The following is a 21227-nucleotide window of genomic DNA, read 5'->3' as shown; positions in this document are numbered from 1 at the left end:
CAAATGACCTGTCCTCAAATGCACCTGAGGCACCAGCAAGATGACATCAAAATACAAGTAACAAATAAGCTCACATATATACTATTGTAGGACATCCTGAAACACAATACAGATTGTGCAATGTTTACCTGTCAGTCCAGAAGGACGTTCTGGTCCATCATCCTCTTCTTCATCAGCAGATCCCTCTTTTTCTTGATTTCCATTCTGCAGTAACTTCACAGGTTTGGCGGATTCCAAATCCTCCTCCTCCTGTTCTTCATCATTTTGTTGCTCCTCTTCTCCCTCTGATGTTTCTGTTGCATCTTCAAATTCCTTCGGCTTCTTGACCTTTTTCACACCTAACAGAGCAGGTCCAACACTCACATTACGGTATATATATGTGTGTGTGTGTGAATGTATAATATAACTTCATGACTGCAAATTAAATGTACAGGAAATTGTGTAAAATTTGCATTTGACACAATATTTGCTAAAAATCACAAATAATAACATTTGCAAATTGAAATGTAAATTTAATTATTGACTGGGTTATCTATTGGTAGATCTTGGAACTGACACTTGGGAGAATGATAATTTCTGTTAAACGTCCAATAGTGATAATCTCATATATTCTATATAGCTGATTATATTCTAATAGCCAATATATTCTAATGAACTGGCATGGCCAATACAAATCTGTGTATTTGTAACAACTATCTTGGAGCACTTTACAAAACGATTAGTATATATCCAATTAAACTACCTTATCTTCTTAAAACATTCACTCTAATAATCAGCATACAAACACTCACCTGATGTCGTGTTTCCGGTTCCATCCAATTTTCTTTTCTTTATCTTCTTCTTGATGTTCTGTGACGTTTCGTTCTCTTCGGTGCCTTTCTGAGCAGAATCACTGGTCACTTCGACTCTACTAGATCACAAACCCACTTTTTCATATTTCAATTTAATCATAAAAAGCGCATGCTGCACACTCAACACAGTAGGGGTTCAATCTTCAGCTGGCTGGCAGGAGCCGCCACTGGCAGGTCACATGACCTGCCAGTGGCTGGCTGGCAGCTGCCAGCCAGCCACTGACAGGTCACGTGACCCGCCAGAGCGGTCACGCGACATGCCAGGCTCAGACTGGCAGCTGCCAGCCAGCCACTGGCAGGTCATGTGACCTGCCAGTGGCGGCTCCTGCCAGCCAGCTGAAGATTGAACCCCTACTGCAATTTCTCCCATTGCCAGTGGTCCGTCTCTGTCAAACTGTCTCTGGCTTTACGGAGTCGATTTACGCTAAAGACAACTGTCTAATTATATTTTCGATATTTCTTAAATCTATCTTTGATGCCAGGGCTTTCTTAGCAGCTGCTGAGGATTCATTTGTACAGCAGTTAAAGAAAACACTTTGATCTCAGTATAAAGCACTGGCACTCTCTAGTGTTCGAGCGGAGCAAATGCTGCGGCTGCATCCGAAAACACACACAGCTCCCTTGATGCCTAATCAGTTTATGGCTTAACCGACAGCGTTTTCAATGAACGTAACTTGATTTAAATTTTGTATATCTTATGTGCGCTCATGAAATTGTATCAGGTATGTGTAGCTACTGTATTTCGGCATTATATCAACAATCGGCCACCTTGTTCACAAAATATCAGTAAGTGACCTTGATAAAAGACATGGGTAGCCTGTATGCTGAGATGTAAAATGCGGTTCCGTTGAAATAACTGCATTAAGTGGTTAATTGCATGTGTTGCTAAGGAATATTTTCTATTTTGGGCAAAGCACACTTAAAATCAGTAGAACCAAGTACTGCTCACTGGAGTGTAGTTCCACGGAGTAGCACACAATATCACCCCTACAGAAGACTCCCTTAAATAAAATGACTTCATGACTACAAAGGAATTGTAGGAGAATCTGGTTAGAGACCAATGTCTTTTGTAAATAAACTGTGTTTCACAACTAATTTGTTACACAAGCCCTGAACCTAGACAGCCCACCCATACACATTAGAAATTACATCAAGTTGACAGCCAATATGTTTCACACCAAGACAAATCTAATAATTATTTCAAATTGCAAATTTGCTGTGTAAAATAAAGTGAACGATTTTACAAATTGACAAGAAAGTTTCAACAACATATCACTTCTGTTAGTGTACTATTCATCTGCATATACATGCCATATACTTAAAACACATATTTTAACCTATTTTTAAGATTGACACATTTCAAATTCAAAACAAAATTCCATTAAATGGACTTGTGTAGACTAGTTTTTAAACAAAATTAGATGAATAAAACTTAAAATAATAAGTACTTTAATATTAGTTGGTTTGAGATCTCAATTCAATTTGATCGAATTTTATGTAATTGAAATGCATATATCTGTCTTTGTAACACACCGAAACATGCATAGTATATTTCTGAAATACGTGTATATGAAATTGCTCCAAATCTAACATATGAAAAATTACACATACATTCAGATATTTGTTAAAAGACAAATGTTGTAAAATATTCAAAAGCAACTGATTTTTAGGTAAAGTGGGAAACATCGGTTAGCCATTTTCTAGCCATTTTTTATTGCTATGCATAAAAATACCTATTCATTAATCAGTCACAAAATCCAAATCTCAAAGGCACCATAATAGAAAAGCACACAAATATTTCTTTTCATTTAATGCCTTAATTTAGACTTCCCCAGCAGAGATGAACAAGGAGGCCTTTATGATTTCATATTTCAACTACTCATGGAGTTCAGCAAATGGACCAATCAACGTTTCTGCTGCACAGTAAATATATTAATACATAAATATATTAAGTTTGATTTAGTTACGTTTTTTGTAAACATGAAACATGTGTAAGGCCTTCTGCACAGTAAAGCATGTTTTTAATAATAATAAAAAAATCTGTCACATGGTTTTATGATCCACCACAATGCCAATTTATAATAATAAGAACATTTACTATAAAACAAAATGTACAACTAAATACCACTGCTGCTGACTTCCATATTTGCACCATAGAGTTTTCCAACATTCCCTCTTAAAAATGTCTAAAAGATATCTACATTCATACAAAAGTCATCAACATTCATGAATTTATTCAGTTCATTCATACACTGTAAAAAATGTCTGTAATTTTAACAGTAAAATACTGTAAAAATGCTACAGAAATAAAATGTTAATTGATTAACAAATATTTACTGCAAAAATAGACAGTAACATTTTTTTAATATATTTTAAAAGACAATAAAGTAGTTTTTACAATAAAATTATGTAAAAATAAAAACATTTTAGATATAAAATGTAAGATTTTCCTGTATATTAATGGTAAAAAATGACATTATGTTTAACAAGAGAGTACATGTACTTTGTACAGTAAATTATTGTTAAAATTATAGTAAAAAAACCAGTAATAGGGCGTTCCCAGAATTCCCTGCGTGACCCATTACATTTCATTATATTTTATGGGAATAGTTATGTTTAATCTTATTTTTAATATCAGTTACATACACTGGGGTGTTCTGTGTTAAATTTTATGTAATTTATTTAATGTTTACTGCATTATTTAAATCTCACATGTGTTACTCTGATGGTGTTTGTGTGAGTTATGTTGAGCACCGTCTCTAAATGTTCATTGGTCATTGCTCCTCGAAGAGACACTATTGATGAATTTCATGTCATCAAGCACCCTTCTGTAGTAACTGCGATGATTATTAAATACCTTATAAAGTAAACAACAGATTTAAACAGTCTCAGAAGGCTAATATCAAAATTATTATATTTTTTCTTACTGTAAATGTAAGATTTTTTATTTTTTTTAAGTGCTAGCAAGTAAATTATAACCATTTTAAACTGTAAAATGTACAGGTTTTCTGTAAAGTGATTTACATTTTAACTGTATTTTTTACATAATTATTCTGGCACCCACAGCAGCCAGTTTTTTTTTTTTTTTGGTAAAAACAACAGGATTTTGTTTTACAGTGTACTACATTAATTTCACATTCCAACAGGTGATAATTTAACTTTGATACAGTACAATCAGGTACAAATAAGTTATGCTGTTATGCTCTGTTATGCTCCAGCAGTGCATACTCAGGTCACTTCAGTACAACACGGTAGCCATCATTACTTTCATCTGCCATCACACAGGAAAAAAAAATGCAGCCAACATTAACCACATTTGACAAAAAGACAAAGCATGAGGTCATTTTGAATTAAGTGTGAATCCAAAGGAGATTCTGTGGAGAAACTCTGAATATCTTAGTTATGTTTCTTGTTTTAAAGGTGCACTCAGTCATTTTTTATGCATGTCCTCTTAGATTTACACTGACACCTAGGAGCCTGGATGCTGCATCATTCAAACGGAATGGATCCTTTTCACAGTCTGTGATGACGCATTTTGCCTTATTTAGCAGCGTAAATAGCGAACTAATTTGCTATTTTAAAACTATTTAGTGTAAATTTATAACATTGCACTTTGTGTTAAATTAACCTAGAAATAGTTTAAAAAAAGTGAGTTACCACAGATGCAATGATGTTATAATACAGCTGCTGAGTTAGAAACCATGCCATTACTAACATTAAGCGAATGGGGCCGGTTACACCAGCTGTACGTATATTACAACTTAGCCTAGTTGTGGCGTAAATGGGCACAAAGTTACTATTTATGCACTACTAAATATGAGAGCATTACACCATTAAACTAGAAGAACGTAACCTTACGTATAAACTAAATATTTACGGAACAAAAAAGCAGATGACATCAATGAGCTCATGTTTTGGTTGACAGGCTTCAGTACTTTCGACATATATTATGTTTGCATTTACACGTGTTTACATTTACGGGAGAAAACATTATGTAAAAAACATACTTCTTCCACATGAAACCGATCTAACAGAGCATGTACGCTGTCCGGTGTCAAGTTTCATCATACATAAGATATTAAAATGAATAAATGTCTATTTTTCCAAACTGTTGTATTAGTATTTATTTATTGTCCCTTATTCACTTTAGATACAGTTATTTAAAATTGTTATTTACTTGCTACATTTACCATTAATGAAATCTTGTTTTATTATGTATCGTATTTTATAGGGATTTAATTTATTACAGCTGACAGTTACGTGAGCAAACAAGTTTTGAACATTAACCATAACACGATCAAGCTGAATTTCACAGCTTTTTAACACTTTTGTGTACAAATTTGAAGGCTGCTTATTAAGTAAACGCCATATTATGCGATTACGCATCACATTACGGAGAACTTACAACCTGCTATAAGTCTTGCCTTAAGAACAGGCGGTGCCACCAGGTTAAGCACTGACTTGGTTACAAACTATCTAGCAGACACTAAGCATTTAGTGTGAAATTCACGTCTCAACTTAAGTGAGGCCTTAGACACAGCTGGTGCAACCATAACCTGGTCATGTCATCCTAACATGAGGGGACCCTTTCCATGTAGAAAAAAACACAGCTTTTATAAGGTTGCTGGTATGACTGGAGTCTTCATCTCATGTGAGTGGATGTGATTTTATACATATATTAATTTCTTACTGAGTAAACCTTTTTATAAATTAGGAAAAAAAATACTGAGTGCACCTTTAAATTGTAACTTGTCATTTACCAAGTCATCCCTAGAAGTCTGTGGACATTTTAACAGTAGCCTGTTAAATGAGCCATGAAGGTCAAAATTATGACACCACCAGAAATTATATCTTAAAAATCCATGAGTGATTTGTATAGTATATCATGCAGTGGGGTCCAAAGGTTTGAGTCCACATTGAAAATCTGGGGTTAAAATTCCACTTAAACCCAAAAATTTAAAACAGATACTTAAAATTTTTGACTTGACCATTTTAACTCCTTTGTACAAAAACTCAGATTTTCTTAAAACAAGATGTGCTTTGGAACATTCTCAGATTATCAGGTTTTGCACAAACGTGTGGAGTTCATGCCAGCTCAAGTGCATGCTGTAATTAAAGCATGAAGCGAACATTTCAATAATTCTGAAATCTTAATTTTTTCAATTGAAATTTTCACTTAAATTGTTGTGCTGATAATGATATTTAATTAAATTAAGTGCAAAATAGAATCATTTTCACAAGTGGACTCACATTTGAACCCCACTGTAGAAAATTCCTGCTTATCAAAATGTTTGCATTTAATGTTAAGTCAGCCAAAGTTCAGCCTTTAAAACACAACTCATTTGTGCAATGGCAAGGAACTTATTTTCAATCCAAAACTGTAGCTTGATAAACAGGCCTAATCAGTATAGTTACCTTTTAAAGTGCTGATAATGAAGCTAGTCTCCTCTGTAAAATTCTGCACCATCTAAAAGAGCAAAGTACATTTAGAGTGACCTAAATGCATTGCACTGTTCCTCTTTTTTGTATAACTGTATATGATTGATTACTGTATTTTCTGGTTTTAACAATCAGTAACTGAATTTGTTTATGAATTTAATGGAAAGTGTACTGCCACACACCAAGTCTAATGACTTAAGAACTGAGCCTATAAGCAGAAACAATTGGCTATGCTTACATGTACACCAATACTCTGATTAATGCAATAATCTGAGTATAAGGAATAAGAGGTTTACGTGATTTGGGCAACCTTCGTGCAACTTGCCAATACTGAGAAATGTGATGTTTTAATGCTTTTTTATAAAATTATATTTATAAAAAAAAAATTAGTCTGTCAGTTTTTGAGTCTTTTTGAATGATTTATTTAAAGAACCGGTTCATAAGAGTCATTTGTGACTACATTGCATGTTTTTTTTTTTTTTTTTTTTAGGGCTAGAGTGAGAGTTTTAGGTCAACTCATGTCATTTTTATTTGTATAGTGTTTTTCACAATACACTTAGTTTAGAAACAGCTTTACCAAAAATCATGCCTTAAACATTAAATCGGGTCAGTTGACAAAACTGCGTGTATGTTATAGGAGGGCCATTTGAAAACAAATGCTTGTATATGCTTAAATATTTGGGCCCCACAGCTTATACAAGGCACCCTCAACAGGGCCCTGTACCTATGATGGCCCCCAGCCATCTTATAGGATCTTTTTGTCTTCCTGTTTCTAATAAAAAATGTTGAGCCTCTTTTTAATTTTCTAATGCCACCTGGCGAAAGTTCCCATGCTCTTCTGGAAGTAGAATAAGCAGGCAGCAGATGCCTTAACCCCATCCCTTATTATAACCAAATAAAGCCTGTAAGCCTTGCTTGAGTTTGGAATTGCATTCTACTCATACAGTTTCTGCCATAGACACATATGGTAGTAGTAAGAATAGTATGCCATTCCGATCTCAGCCCTTGTTTATACTTTCTCCTGTCTCCGCTGACTGTGCACACATCTCTCCAAATTCTAGAGGCCCTCCATTGTACTATTCTATGAAAGGACAGGGGGCGGTTGAGAGAAAACGTATTCTGAATCAGCAGCAAGAACAGTGAGAAGTGGTTTGCCAGATCTGGATGGTGGATAATTATTTTCATTGATCTATGTATAATTTTTTGTGCTTTTAAGCATTTAGTATTTATTTACCTTTGTAAAAACCTTGACAAAATTTTTTATTAAAGCATACAACTTTGTCTGGTTTTGTTTTTATTCAATGTCCAATAAAAGGCACTGGATTTTATAGATATGGTGCAATATAAAAAATATAAAATGCTTATTGTATATTTCTTGATATTATTCTCCTATAAAATTATACAAGCATATAGATATGGTGGAATATAAAACATAAAATGCTTATAATACATTTCTTTACCTTATACTTCTATAAAATTATACATGTAGATATGCTACAATATAAAATATTTTCATAAACTATACAAAACAATTTAAAACTAATGAGCAATGCAACATTCAATGTAATGCACCGCTACTATAAAACCTCAATCTGCTTATAAAATATGCATTAAAATGCTTGCACCCATATATAATTTTATAGAAATGCAAACTAAAACATGCAGTGCAGGGACTGACAACTTATTCATGAAACATATGTAAAATTTGTGTAAATACACTCTTATGTAAATTGTCCCATTAAACTGAACAGGGCAGTTTATGCAAGCATGGTTTTAAATAACGATTTAAACAAAAAAAGTGTGTTCTGCTCATGTCATGAATAAGGCCAATCGACAAAATTTTCATTAACCTGCATGTTTTTTTTTTTTTATAATAAAAGGTTTTAAACTAGTCTAGAAGTTTTTACTCAGAACACAAAAGGCTCCAGACAAATTAATGTATGCCTTAAAACACATAAAAATCCTTATTGAATATTTCTTGACATTATACTCAACTAACATTTTTCCACACAAAATTTACAAAATAATTTAAATGTAAAGAACAATGCTACAGTCTGTCACTGCAACATTCAAGCGATTGAATGCACTATTCCTATAGTTTATGCTTATAAAACGGACATTGTAATACATTTACATAGAAATGCATTCATTTTGAATTCGTCACTGCGTGCACTGTTAACCCGAGCCACAAAAATTGGAGTGTGCACTATGGCAAGCCACGAGTCTCAGAATAATGCCATATTTTAAACGCGTGTACATCTAAAATGGTGTATTTTGCGGTATTTAAAACACCGTAAAACCCGTGAAAATAATTTAAAACTCGCGTTTTCTATGTAGTATATGAGCTCTGCCTGCTGGTTTTCACAGCTAGTAAAGTTTGAGGTGTTCTCACCCATCAATGATGAGTTAGGCCAGACAAGTTCACTGCAGCAGGTTATTTCTGCAAAAGTGTGCTAGTGATTTTACAGGTGGCCAAAAGTTTGGAATAATGTACAGATTTTGCTCTTATGGAAAGAAATTGGTACTTTTACTCACCAACGTGGCATTCAACTGATCACAATGTATAGTCAGGACATTAATTAAGTGAAAAATTACTATAAAAATGTGATTTTTTTTTATTTTTTATTCAGATCTTCTTATCAAAGAGTTCTCATCAAAAAATCTTCCACATGCAGCAATGACAGCTTTGCAGATCTTTGGCATTCTAGCTGTCAGTTTGTCCAGATTCTCAGGTGACATTTCACCCCACACTTCCTGTAGCCCTTGACATAGATGTGGCTGTCTTGTCAGGCATTTCTTACACACCTTACAGTCTAACTGATCCATAACACTCTTTTCCAATTATATGTTGTCCGATGTCTGTGTTTCTTTCCTACTCTAACCTTTTATTTTTATTTTTCTGTTTCAAAAGTGGCTTTTTCTTTGCAATTCTTCCCATAAGGCCTGTTATACATGAAACTGGTGTTCAGCTTGTAGACTTAAATTAAGCTGTCAGCTGAGGACATGTGAGGCATCTATTTCTCAAACTAGAGACTCTGATGTACTTATCCTCTTGTTTATTTGTACATCTGGGCCTTCCACATCTCTTTCTGTCCTTGTTAGAACCAGTTGTCCTGTCTTTGATGACTGTAATGTACACCTTTGTATGAAATCTTCTCAAGCATTGTATGGCCTTCATTCCTCAAAACAATGTTTGACTGATCGAGTTTTTAGAGAAAGCTCTGACGAAGCGCCCGCCAGGCGTTCACGGAATGGGATGTTAGCATTTTATATTTGACACTAATTGTGGATGACATGGGTTATGCATAGTGTGTGAAATAGGGAAGCAAGGCAAATTCTCAAAAATGGCCTGAGCCAAAGTTAATAAGTACACTAAGGTATGGTTTATGAGCATGCAAACATAAGAGAGAGAATTGTTTGTATGTGATCATTATGAACTGAACCCAAAGAGGGCTCAATTGAAATGTCACAGATGCAGATAGGCCGGAGGACACAGTCTTTCTGCGTTTTGATGCGAAAATAACAGCTCTGTGCACCGTCAGGAGCTCTAGATTCCTATAAACACTATACTTCCAGGGGGATTCTTCCCAATGGGGACTGACAGCGCTATTTGTGTCACAGTACAAAGATGCTAAAATATGCCTGAGGACGGCAGCCACTCCAATCTGGGCATGCACAGTGTAGGGTGCATGCCAGGTCTCAGTAAGCTCTGTGTGAACCTCAGGGAAGAACGATACTGCTTCCAAACCAAGGTCTTTTGACGGCGGATGGTGTTCAGGAATTATTCATTCTTTTTTTCTGGCTCCACAGGAGGGGACCACTCAAGGCGAGCTCCCCGACCACCCACGCACTGACGCGGAGTAACTCGTATCAATGACCAGTGCACGCTCCTCACCCTCGTGGGGGGAAGGGCTGTAACATCCTCTATGGACCATTCTCCAATGCTGTGAGGGACACGCCATCATTATTATCATCAGACCCGTCGAATATGACAACACCATGCTCATTTATAGAAGGTCGGAGGTCGTCACGTGCGTACTGCACTGGTAAAAATGCTGCGTGGGAAGATCGAGGTGCTCATGGGGCTTGTGCGGCACGAGATCCTCCTCGGATTCTTCCAACTCTACCTTGCGGATGATGTTGGTCTTGAAGGAAGAAAATTCTGAAGAAATTATGTTTGCACTTTATATAAGTGGGCGCCTAAAGGGCCGGGGCTCAAACATCATTGCCAATCATAAGATTGTTGTTATGATGCAAGGGCTTCAACTAGGTCATGGAAAAAGAATTTCCCCATAGTGTTCATTCAAGTGAACTGAATCGATAGGCAATGGCGTTTTTTACGGCATCATATGCCAAGCCAGAGAGCGTAAAAAGCAGTGCACATAAAATAAACAACTATTTTTGCATGTTTTTTACAACATTTGAAATTACTATGGCGTATTTTATGGCTTTATGGTTGTTTAGAATGCCGCAAAATACACTGTTTTAGACGTACATGCGTTAAAACTATCACGCTATTCTGAGACTCGTGGCTTGCCATACTTTCTTTCCATAGTGCACTGCTGCACGAAACGAGTTCCGTCAATGTTCTGATAACTTAATTTATTGCCATGCGCAAGCTCGTGAACTAGTGGCTGAGTCAAGAATAAACAGAGATTATTTAGCAGAGATGGGCCACTTCTATTAAAATGAATGGAAGAAACTGGAATGCCCAACAGCAGCCAGCAGTCGACGGATGTAGAATGGAAGTCCCGCCTAATAGGTGAAAGAGCCTATCACCTTTTAGATACAGACACCGCTTGTCAATCAACTCAACAACGCGCATGTGCATTAGTTATATAAAATGAAAGATTAGGAAATTTCAGTCTTTTCCCATTCAAGTAGATAGGAGCTGCACTGGCATGACTGGAAATAGAAAGTCTTGCTAGAAATACAGAGCCTGCCAGGAACAACTTCAGGCACCTTTCTTCCATCACCATATGCAATCTCATTTTCTATTATAGTGCCTATTTTAGCACAATTATAAATTATTATTTATAATAAAATATAAATATTTGTAATGATTGTTTTGAGGTAATGTATTTAATTGTTTATTTATTTTTAACTTTTAGGAGAACATGTTATTTGTTTTACCTGATAGATCTAGTCAGAAATTATTTCAGCTTCAAAGATCTCAAGCCTGTGGCTTTTAAAGATAGTAGCTAAGGAGCATTGTGGTCAAAACCTCTTGATGTCCAAATAAAAAATCTGCTACTATTTGTGCTTTTGAAGTACTACCGCTTTCACAGGTTATATAACCAAAGGTGCCTGGATGATCTCTAGTCTCTAGAATGTCTTAATCTAACTCCAAGCACTCTCTGACCTCTTACCTCATCTGACACCAGGATGTGGATCCCCGTTGGGCCCTCTCTGTATACATAATTAATTTGTTGTGAGGGAACATTATATAGATTGGCTATCTTCTCAGTGAGCTCAAGGACAGTAAGGTCCTCTAGGTAGAGGGCATGGTACACTACAGACAAAAACAATTATAGCCAGAGTGTTATAAGCAATCCTGAATGCCTCAAAACAGTACTTTTGCATGTCACAAATAAGATAAAGGACATTTTGAGGTCTCCTACCATCATCACCCTCTGCTTTGGTGTGTGCTTGGTTCCTGTGTTGTGGCTGAGATACATAGACAGTAAGACGTGGTTGTATACACCTGAAGGATATTGAAGCAGACAGGTCAAACAGCAAACATGTATATGACCAGTGTCAAATACATGTTTTGGACCCATCTTTGGATGATGAAAAGTGTGTGATAGCAACACTAAGACAGCTCACCTCCCTTTGATTGCATTGAAAAGACGGATCCCGTCAGCTGGACCACAGATCTGAATGAAGTCATCTCTACTAATTTTTAGCAAATCAGAACCTATAACATTAACAAGGATTAAAAGGGTTGTCAATTGATTACTCTGGCTCTGTGCCAAAACCTAGTGAGCTGTCTACATAGGCAGCACAGACAAAATCCAGACATGAAGGCTGCTCCTAAGACTGCATGTACCCTTCCCGGAGAAGGCAATTCCATAATGCACTGCGACGAGCTCAGTGTAAAAATACTTCCAAGATGGCAGACAAAGCAATAGAAATGTTGATAACAAATATATTTAATTTAATACCAAAAAGTCTTAATCAGAGTTTTGCAAGGATTTATTGTTATTCAGGTAATTGCATTTTGTCATCATTTGTAGGCGAATTAAGGCTTTGGAACAGACCCTATAACTCAAGCCCTGTGAAATATTTCAGCTCACCTGAGAAGCCCAAGAAGAGCCTGCAGAAAGAGGAGAACCTGTTTCGATGGAGCCACTGCTGCGTGTCGTGAGTGGAGGACGATGGCAACAGGTGCTACATGGCAAAAAGAAGAAGAATCCATGTAATAAATATAGCATCATCCATGTCCTCACACACACACACCTATAAAAATAAGAGAGCACGGCATTAAATGTGTCATGTCATGAGAAATTACATTTTCCTTGATATTTTTAAATATAAAAGGTCATTGTACTATAAAAACACACTGCAAGTTTCAGAACTCAAAACTTCCTCTCCAGTCAATAAATGACGAGTAAGGACCACAGATGTTGTGGTGTTCCTGGTTGTGGAATATCTGCATAGCCTTCCGAAGGATCCATACATTAGGAATGATTGTCTTAAATTTATTTAAACAAAGTTCCTGAATGCATAAAACAGTTCCACGTGTGGCTATTTTTTGTGTACCAAAAACTTTACTAATGTTATAAGTAAACCTCAAGTAAAAATTCATGTAAAAAAATAACCCCTTGCGTTAACCAGCCCACTTTACTTACATCAGAGCAGCTGGGTGGGAATAGCTTCCCCTGCTGGTTTGGAGAACTGTTTCTGTAACACGATAAGATATGAGAGCAGTTGCCAGTTACGTATATGTACAGTTCTTGGCCCTTGATGTGTTCACATATTCACTGGCTGCATTGCATTGTGAATAGCTCAGCGACACGAGACAAATGTCAATTAAAATATAATTCATTCTGAAACATAACACAGAAAAGTATGTAAAAAAGTTTGCTACAATTAACATTGTACTGCTTTATGCAATATTTGTGAGTGCTGTATATTTGTATGCTTATTAGAGTATTGTGTTTGTTGTCAGCTTAGCAACAGGCTAATGCCAATACTAGCACCAATGTATGATGCACTAGAGCATTCCAAATGCATCATTTATGAGGTTGCACTTCAGTTTAGAATGCTTTAGAAGGCAGCAGCCTATTTAGGTAGTTACTTGGTTTTGAAAAAGATTCATGATGTGTCATGATTTATACTTATTAGGAGGAGACAAGAGCACATCCAATTCCAGGACTCACCCCTCTGGGAAGCTGTATGAAGTGTGAGAGCTGTGATAACCAGGAGATGGAGTGTTCCTTGTACTGTTGACAGAAGGGGCTTCAGGCCAAGGGGTTTCAGGCCAAGATGAGCACTGAAATAAAGAACAGGAAATCATCTACCTAGGTTAGGTGGCTGTTTCAGCCCCACCTCTTGCACTCATTCTCAACATGGATTGCTTTGGTCCAACAGGCAATCATGTGGGTTTCAGTCACATCTTGCTTGTGCAAGAGAGCTTAATATTTCACTATGGCCAGTTAAAGGGAGGCATGGAAAGTTTAGTCCTAATGTGGATCACCAGCTAGAAAGATATCAGTCATTAACATATGCACAGAAAGTTCTAGTTAAACATGCATTCATTATGACGCCTCATGTCCAGACTCAGATGAAATATATGGACTATTTAAATTCTTTTTGCCATAACTTGGGGGGAAAACCCATGGAATGCTGTGGAATGGATCAAAATGTATTAAATGGAGCTGAGAGTACTCTTAATGGTAGTTGAAAGCATTATTAAATTAGCCAAAATATTTAATAAACAAACACCTATAGGCTGGAGAATGTGTAAATTGTGGTGAATGACAAGTATTCTAATTCAACTGAGATCTGCTGAGCTTTCTGTGGAGCTATGTGGCCATAGATTCCACTAGGTCTTCAACCGAGTACAATTAAGTTAAGAGAGATGTCGTACCTCAGTGAGCACAGTAGTTTTATAAGATGGTTGATATTTTTCTCTATCAAGAACACTCTTTTTCTCAATCTTCTCTCTGTCAGTCTTGAGTTTGCGATCTGCACCTTTTGGCTTGAGAATAAAGCTGAAATCAATTAAAAATAAGCACTTCCTCACATTTTCAAGTGTGTCAAATGTGCATTTTTTTTTAAAGTTTTAATTTATTTATTTTAGTTGTCTCTCCTGTCTTCACATTAAACTAAAAGAGAAACAACTGCAAATATAAGTATTTTTACAAATAAATTAGAAGCCATTCACAACAAATGTGTGCTTGTGCTGAAAAATGCTGGACACAACACCGCGAATAGAGTAGAACACGTGTCTTGAGACATGTTTTTAAAAATGTAAGATGTTCTTAACATTAACAAGGCAGCTAAAAAACAAGATTCTGAAAAAACAGCGAGACATGGTGCAATGGTGGTAGATGTGAGTGTAGCGCATGTTTATGTAGAAAGACAATTGAAAAACAAGTGTGACCGGCCCCTTATGCACTAAACCTTTAAAGTTATTTCAAATATCTACAGTAACCAAGCACTTTACACCTGTACACCGTATTAATTAGATTATCTTATCAGCCAATCGTGTGGCAGCAGTACAATGCAAAAAAAAAAGAATCCCCAAAAGGTTTTTCAAGCAGGGGGGTCACCCAACTAGATTGAGCAGCCTTAAAGCCCAGGGCACCCCCGGGCAGTCAAGGGCCACTGGCCCCATTGGCCTGATCGGTAATCCGTCCCTGGTCAGGAGCTTCAGTTAATGAAGCTCCAGACAGAAAGCTGAGGCTGCTGTGGGCACAGGCTCACCAAAACTGGACAGTTGAATACTGGAAAAACATAAGTCTGATCTGATGAATCTCGATTTCTGCTGAGGTACACAGATGGTAGGCCCACTGCAGCTTCAGCTTTCTGTTCTTGGCTGACAGAAGTGGAACCCTGGTCTTCTGCTGTAGTAGCCCATCTGTCTAAACGTTTGATGTGTTGTGCATTCTGAGATGCTATTCTGCTCACTAAAAGTGTACAGAGGGGTTATCTGAGTTACCGTAGCTTTTCTCTCAGCTCGAACCAGTCTGGCCATTCTCCATTGACCTTTCTCATCAACAAGGCATTGCCATCCGCAGAACTGCCTCTCACTGGATGTTTTTTGTTTTTGGCAGCATTCTGAATATACTCTAGAGATTGTTGTGTGTGAAAATCCCAGGAGATCAGCAGTTACAAAAATACTCAAAGCAGCCCATCTGGAACAACAATCATGCCATGGTCGAAATCACTGAGATTCCATTTTTTTCCCCCATTCTGATGGTAAGATGTGAACATTAACTGAAGCTCCTGACCCATATCTGCATGATTTTATGCACTGCACTTCTGCCATATGATTGGCTGTTTAGATAATCGGATGAATATGTATAGGTGTACAGGTGTTCCTTATAAAGTGCTCAGTGAGTGTATTTCTGTCTGAGTCTGAGTCTCTAGGAACTGGCAGCTCTACCTTGAACACTTTGACCTGGCAGCTGGCAGAGTGCATATATTCTATGTATTCTCCATGCTCATTGGCTGCGAAGGTGTCTATTTGAATGCGGAAAGAAACTCCTTTTTCTCCACCATGCTTTCTAGGAGTGAACTCAGTGCTAATGCAGTTGACCTGAATATAAAGAAAAAGAGTTATTGTTGGTGATACTCTTTTTAGAAAATTATTAGGAAGGTCAGAGAGAGATTGAATTTCAGAAACATATACCTGAATGAACACAGATGCATTTTTGTCAGGATCCCATAGGAATTCAATGGTGTTGAGCTGGAGTGGATGTGCTTGAGGTTCAATTATGCCCACTGACAGGGGAACATCTGAACATAACAGAACGGATTAAGCAAAACTTATGAGAGATTCTTCAATAAGGAGCACTTTGACTACCAGTCCTTGAAATCTTGAAAAACATCTTCAAACTATATTTCATCTATAACATCAAACCATTTATAACATGTGCTGGAATAAAGATCTTATTGTGGCCTTGATCAAGCTTCAAGTGAATTTTGGTGTAAATTTGTGATGGCATGGATTTTTGGAATTTTGTGTGATGGTAATTATGTGTAATGGTGACAATTAACTTTTTTTTTGTTAATTTTTTTTACTTTTCAAATGTCATCTTTCAACACTCTTCAAAATGAGAAGAAATGCTAACAAGGCCTAATAAAAAAAAGTTTAAAGCTAGCATGATCTATACTTTTAACATTAAATTATTTCTTCAAAATCAGCAAAAGAGATAGAAAAGGTAATCATAATCGAAGAATCATTCATATACCTCCAGAGTTTAAGAAATGACATACAAATGACACTAATTAGGGGAAGCAGAGCCTTGAAGTAACTTGTAAGGTTTTGAGTCACCTATATCCAGGATTCTGTCTCCTGGTCGGTTCCATCTCCATCCCTCCAGCTGTTGCTGCTCTGTGTACTGCAGCCGTCTGTCATGGAACACCACACGCACAATGCTCTACAAACAAACAGTATTAGGATAGTTCAACACTGTCAATAGAGCACCCCACATGTATTAATGGTTCAAGTCAGTCAGTTATGACTGCATAACTTAAGAGTAGAGCCTCAAATGTTTATAATTATCTTAATTTAACTATGAACACGAATAATAAAATGAACAACATATAAGACTGCAGACATTTACATTCAGATGTTTATATTCAAGACCTGAAATAAGCCACCTATTGCCAGAGTGGCTGTCTATACATCCATGCCACTATTTTTTTCCCCCACCAAGTGATTTTTAATTTCCAATTTAATATACCAATGGCATCCTTTGTCTTGAGCCAAATATACAGCATATTTAATATATTATTGGGAGTAAATCAATATTTGACTGAGAGTCAGAAGAAGCATTAAGAATTTTCAAGTAAATTAATGCAAAGGGCATATACAAACCATTGGCATCTTAAACTAAAATAATCGTAATAATATTAATAAACTTTACAAAGATTTATATGAACATTGTTTGTAATACACTTTCACTACACAATCCCTTATCTGTTGTTTTATTAAGTTTATATAATTATGTAACTCATAAATACAAAACATGGCATTATTTTGTTAGAAGTAATGTTAGAATTTTGCCAAGCCACACTAAGGAGGCTGAAAATGTGTGGTGTGGTGATGGCACTCAACCTCTAATGTGGAGGGCAAGACTGAGCAGACGCATGTGTATAGACAGGAGATGCATACAGAAAGAAATGTATTGCACAGTCAGGAAATACATAAACAATACCTTTAACCTACCTTGACATATTTGCTGCTTATATCTGTATAGTCCACTAGTTGTCTGTTTAGCATACAGATTTCATAGGAGTGACCTAGAGTGCATTGAAACAAACCTGATTAAAACAGAAAAAAGTGCATATTTTATAGATTAAAGGGCAGTGTGGCTAACACCATGGATAAGCATAAACCACATCTGCCAATGCTCATATGATTCAAAGTATTACCAATGTTAACTGAACCAGACAGAAATGAATTTATTAAATGTAAAGGAGCAAAGTAATTTTGCAACCATTTCAAAGTTCATAGTATGTGCACTTTTTTGGGAGCTTCATTACCCAAGCACTCTTTTCAAATACTAACAGTTTTAGGAGATCCATAGTCTGTAATATGCTTAGGTTGGATATTGAACAGTACCTTGATTCAGGTAGGTAAGCGTTTCGTCCTGGAGTTTGAGAGCTGGGGATGTAGCTGCACACAGCACATAATGAAAAGGAGCCACTCTATTCTCAACTGACTGCTGCTCTTCCTTGTGCTTTAGAAATGGAGCAAGATCATCTCTGACAGAAAATAAGAGATACATAATGTAGTAGTTCAAAACTTACCATGGCCAAGACATCACGGTAACGAAAAAGTACCATGATACTAACATGTTTTTTTTTGTTTTGTTTGTTTTTTATACCATTACAGAACATTGGAGAACCATAATCATTCAGATACCACCACCACCACAGCCATAGGCGGAAGGTGCTGAGGGTTGTCCCCCCCTAAAATATCATTAAAATATGTGTATTGTAAATAATATAATGATATATTCTTAAAATAATTGTTTAAGAAATAAAATAATACAAATGCAAACGGAGCAACAACAAAAAAAACCTTGGTGTCCCCTTCAAAAATTGATCTTGAGAATTGTTATGTTGATTGTCCCCCCCAACATTTTGATGAAATTTTCGCCCCTGACCACAGCACTTTCTATACAAGAGCACAGCACAGTGTGGACTCAAAAAGTATTTTAGCCGATTTTTACAAAATTCCATCAAATTGAATTGAGTAATCTTTAAAAAAAGGAGATGAATTAAACTTGAATATCTCTAATATATGTATATATATATATATATATATATATATATATATATATATATATATATATAAAATAGGCTTTTTTATTTTTATTTGGAGTGTGGATGGACTTCCTCTGGGCTAATAAATGCTAGGATTTTATCATTATTATATCACAAATAATAAAAATTTGGTAATACTTTAAAATAAGGTTTAATTTGTTAACATTAGTAATCATGAACAAACAATTAACAATATATTTTTGACAGCATTTATTAATCTTTGTTAATGTTAGTAAATAAAAATACAATTCTGAATTTGTTATTGTTAGTTCATAGTGCATTAACTAATGTTAAGAAATGCAACCTTTGATTTCAAAAAAATATTAGTAGTTGTTAAAATTAACATTAATTACGATAAATGCTTTATAGTATTGTTCATTTTTAGTTCATTTTAACTAATGTTAACAAATTGAACCTTATTGTTTAAGTATTATTGTATAGTGTTACCATTAAATGTACTAATGTAATGTTTTTAATCGATATTATTAAAGCAGTGTCAAGCAGTACACTTTACTGTCAAACACCTATAAAATCAATTAATCTGATTTACATTGATGATATAAATGAATAAATAAATAAATAAATATTTAATTGTGTTGAGTGAAAACTGCGGGCTATATAATGAAGTTATTATCTGGCATAAATATAGGCCTACATCTGATTATTATCTGATATACATCTTCATAAATTATCACTTTGTAATAAATTTGTCCAATAGTCTAAACTTGAACAAATTCATGCCAAATACTGAATGTGAAAGGATAAAAATAAATTTAGCTGAATACATATAAAGATTATTTATTATAAAGAAATAGGCTATTTGAGGATGAATTGAGGATTATCTAATGGCATCGAATTGTAAATGGATCGATTCAAAGTCTCTCACGCAGCGACTACACTTACCTTATATAATTCTTTTGCGCGTGCTGTTGATAATTTTCGGGATGAGTGTGCCAAAACAGCATGTTTTCCAGTTCGGACCAGTTCGTATCCACAAAATAAGAGTTGTTGGCCGGTCAGGGCACCGTGAGGGCCACAAAAGCTTTTCTGAACACCTTGTTTCCGCTGTCTTTTATCCACCGCGCGACGCCCTCTGCTGTCCCGCGAGTGTCAGTCACTCCGTCATCAGAACCGACGCTCAAACTCAAAACGCACTTCAGACTCTGACACCCTGTAAAACGGTTACTTCTGTTAACCGTGTTGTTTTGACAGCAATTCTGCGACATCAAAGGTCAGGACTGCGCGACTGATAAGTAATTTTTAGCATGCAGAACTTTGACTTTGACTTTAAAAAATAGATTATGCAATGTCTGTATGTGATGTTTTGTATTTGTACACCACGAGACACTTACGGGGTTAAAAGGCACATTTGATTTGATTTTCTCTCAAAACACTGAACAGCAACAGAAACTATCACCTGTTTGTCACTACGGACAGCAACATATTCCGGATCCATGAGATCATCGCGTGCCATGTCTAAAGTTTGATTTTGAGCTAATTTGATCTAATATTATTATTTTTAAAATGTTACAAATGTATCCATTTTATATCCATTAAGTGAAAAGATCGTTATTGGGGTGAATATATGTGTTCTGAAGAATGTTCAAAGTGGGCTCACACTCATTCAATAGAAATGAAGATTAGGCTAATTTGTTGATAAAATACTTGAGATGTTTTAAATGCCAAACATGATTGGTGAAAAAAAAAAAGAAACATTATCTTAAAATAAAAACAAACTAAAACTCAATAAAGCATCTTGCTGTCTAAGAAATATTTGCCTAAACTGACTAATCTTGCCCCATATTGCCCCATTCTACTATATTTACATACCCAAATTGTGTGGAAAAAGGCAGCCTCTCCACTTTAAAAAAAAAAAAAAAAAAAAGAAGGAATTTTAACCAAACCAATCATTAATATTTTTTTTCCACACATTGTTGCTCATCAACATTATATATATATATATACTTTTATTCACCAAAGTGGCATTCAACTGTTCACAATGTATAGTCAGGACATTAAAAAAGTGAAAAAAATGTTCAGAAACTTCTTAAACTACTTCAAAGAGTCCTCATCAAAAAATCCTCCATATGCAGCAATGACAGCTTTGCAGATCCTTGACATTCTATATGCCAGTTTGTCCAGATACTCAGGTGACATTTCACCCCACACTTCCTGTAGCACTTGACATAGATGTGGATGTCTTGTCGGGCACTTCTCACACACCTTACAGTCTAGCTGATCCCACAAAAGCTCAATGGGGTTAAGATCCATAACACTCTTTTCCAATTATCTGTTGTCCAATAGCTGTGTTGGACAACAGATGTGGCTCAGTTGGTAGAGCGGGTCGGCCACTAATCGCAGGGTTCACAACTCCACATACCAAAGTGTCCTTGGGCAAGACACTAAACCCCAAGTTGCTCCCAATGGCAGGCT

The 21227-nt window shown here is 36.0% G+C and overlaps 1 protein-coding gene across 9 annotated transcripts; it reads right to left on the bottom strand.

Moving 5' to 3' along the window:
- Nucleotides 1-189: 189 nt before the first annotated feature.
- On the bottom strand, nt 190-19950 carry tfcp2l1 (transcription factor CP2-like 1). Of its 9 annotated transcripts, none has more exons than XR_007972402.1 (15): nt 19698-19950; nt 18088-18230; nt 17692-17765; nt 16795-16900; nt 16150-16256; nt 15904-16056; nt 14383-14493; nt 13673-13785; nt 13142-13193; nt 12587-12680; nt 12117-12207; nt 11912-11994; nt 11660-11802; nt 792-907; nt 190-338 (listed from the first exon to the last, which is right to left on the bottom strand). XR_007972402.1 is itself a non-coding variant. In XM_052147884.1 (15 exons), exons 1-15 carry the CDS (start codon nt 19757-19759, stop codon nt 4085-4087), a joined length of 1422 nt encoding a protein of 473 aa, XP_052003844.1. In that variant the 5' UTR covers nt 19760-19950; the 3' UTR covers nt 2903-4084. The 9 variants fall into 9 exon arrangements, 5 of the variants coding, with proteins under 5 accessions (XP_052003848.1, XP_052003847.1, XP_052003844.1 ...); XR_007972403.1 differs by having other exon boundaries at nt 326-338; nt 792-910; XM_052147884.1 differs by lacking the exons at nt 190-338; nt 792-907 and adding exons at nt 2903-4122; nt 6267-6318.
- Nucleotides 19951-21227: the final 1277 nt, after the last annotated feature.

This window comes from Xyrauchen texanus, chromosome 18 (genome assembly GCF_025860055.1).
Source record: "Xyrauchen texanus isolate HMW12.3.18 chromosome 18, RBS_HiC_50CHRs, whole genome shotgun sequence".
In the NCBI taxonomy this organism is placed as follows: Eukaryota; Metazoa; Chordata; class Actinopteri; order Cypriniformes; family Catostomidae; genus Xyrauchen; species Xyrauchen texanus.
This window is presented reverse-complemented; position numbering and strand designations above follow the sequence as displayed.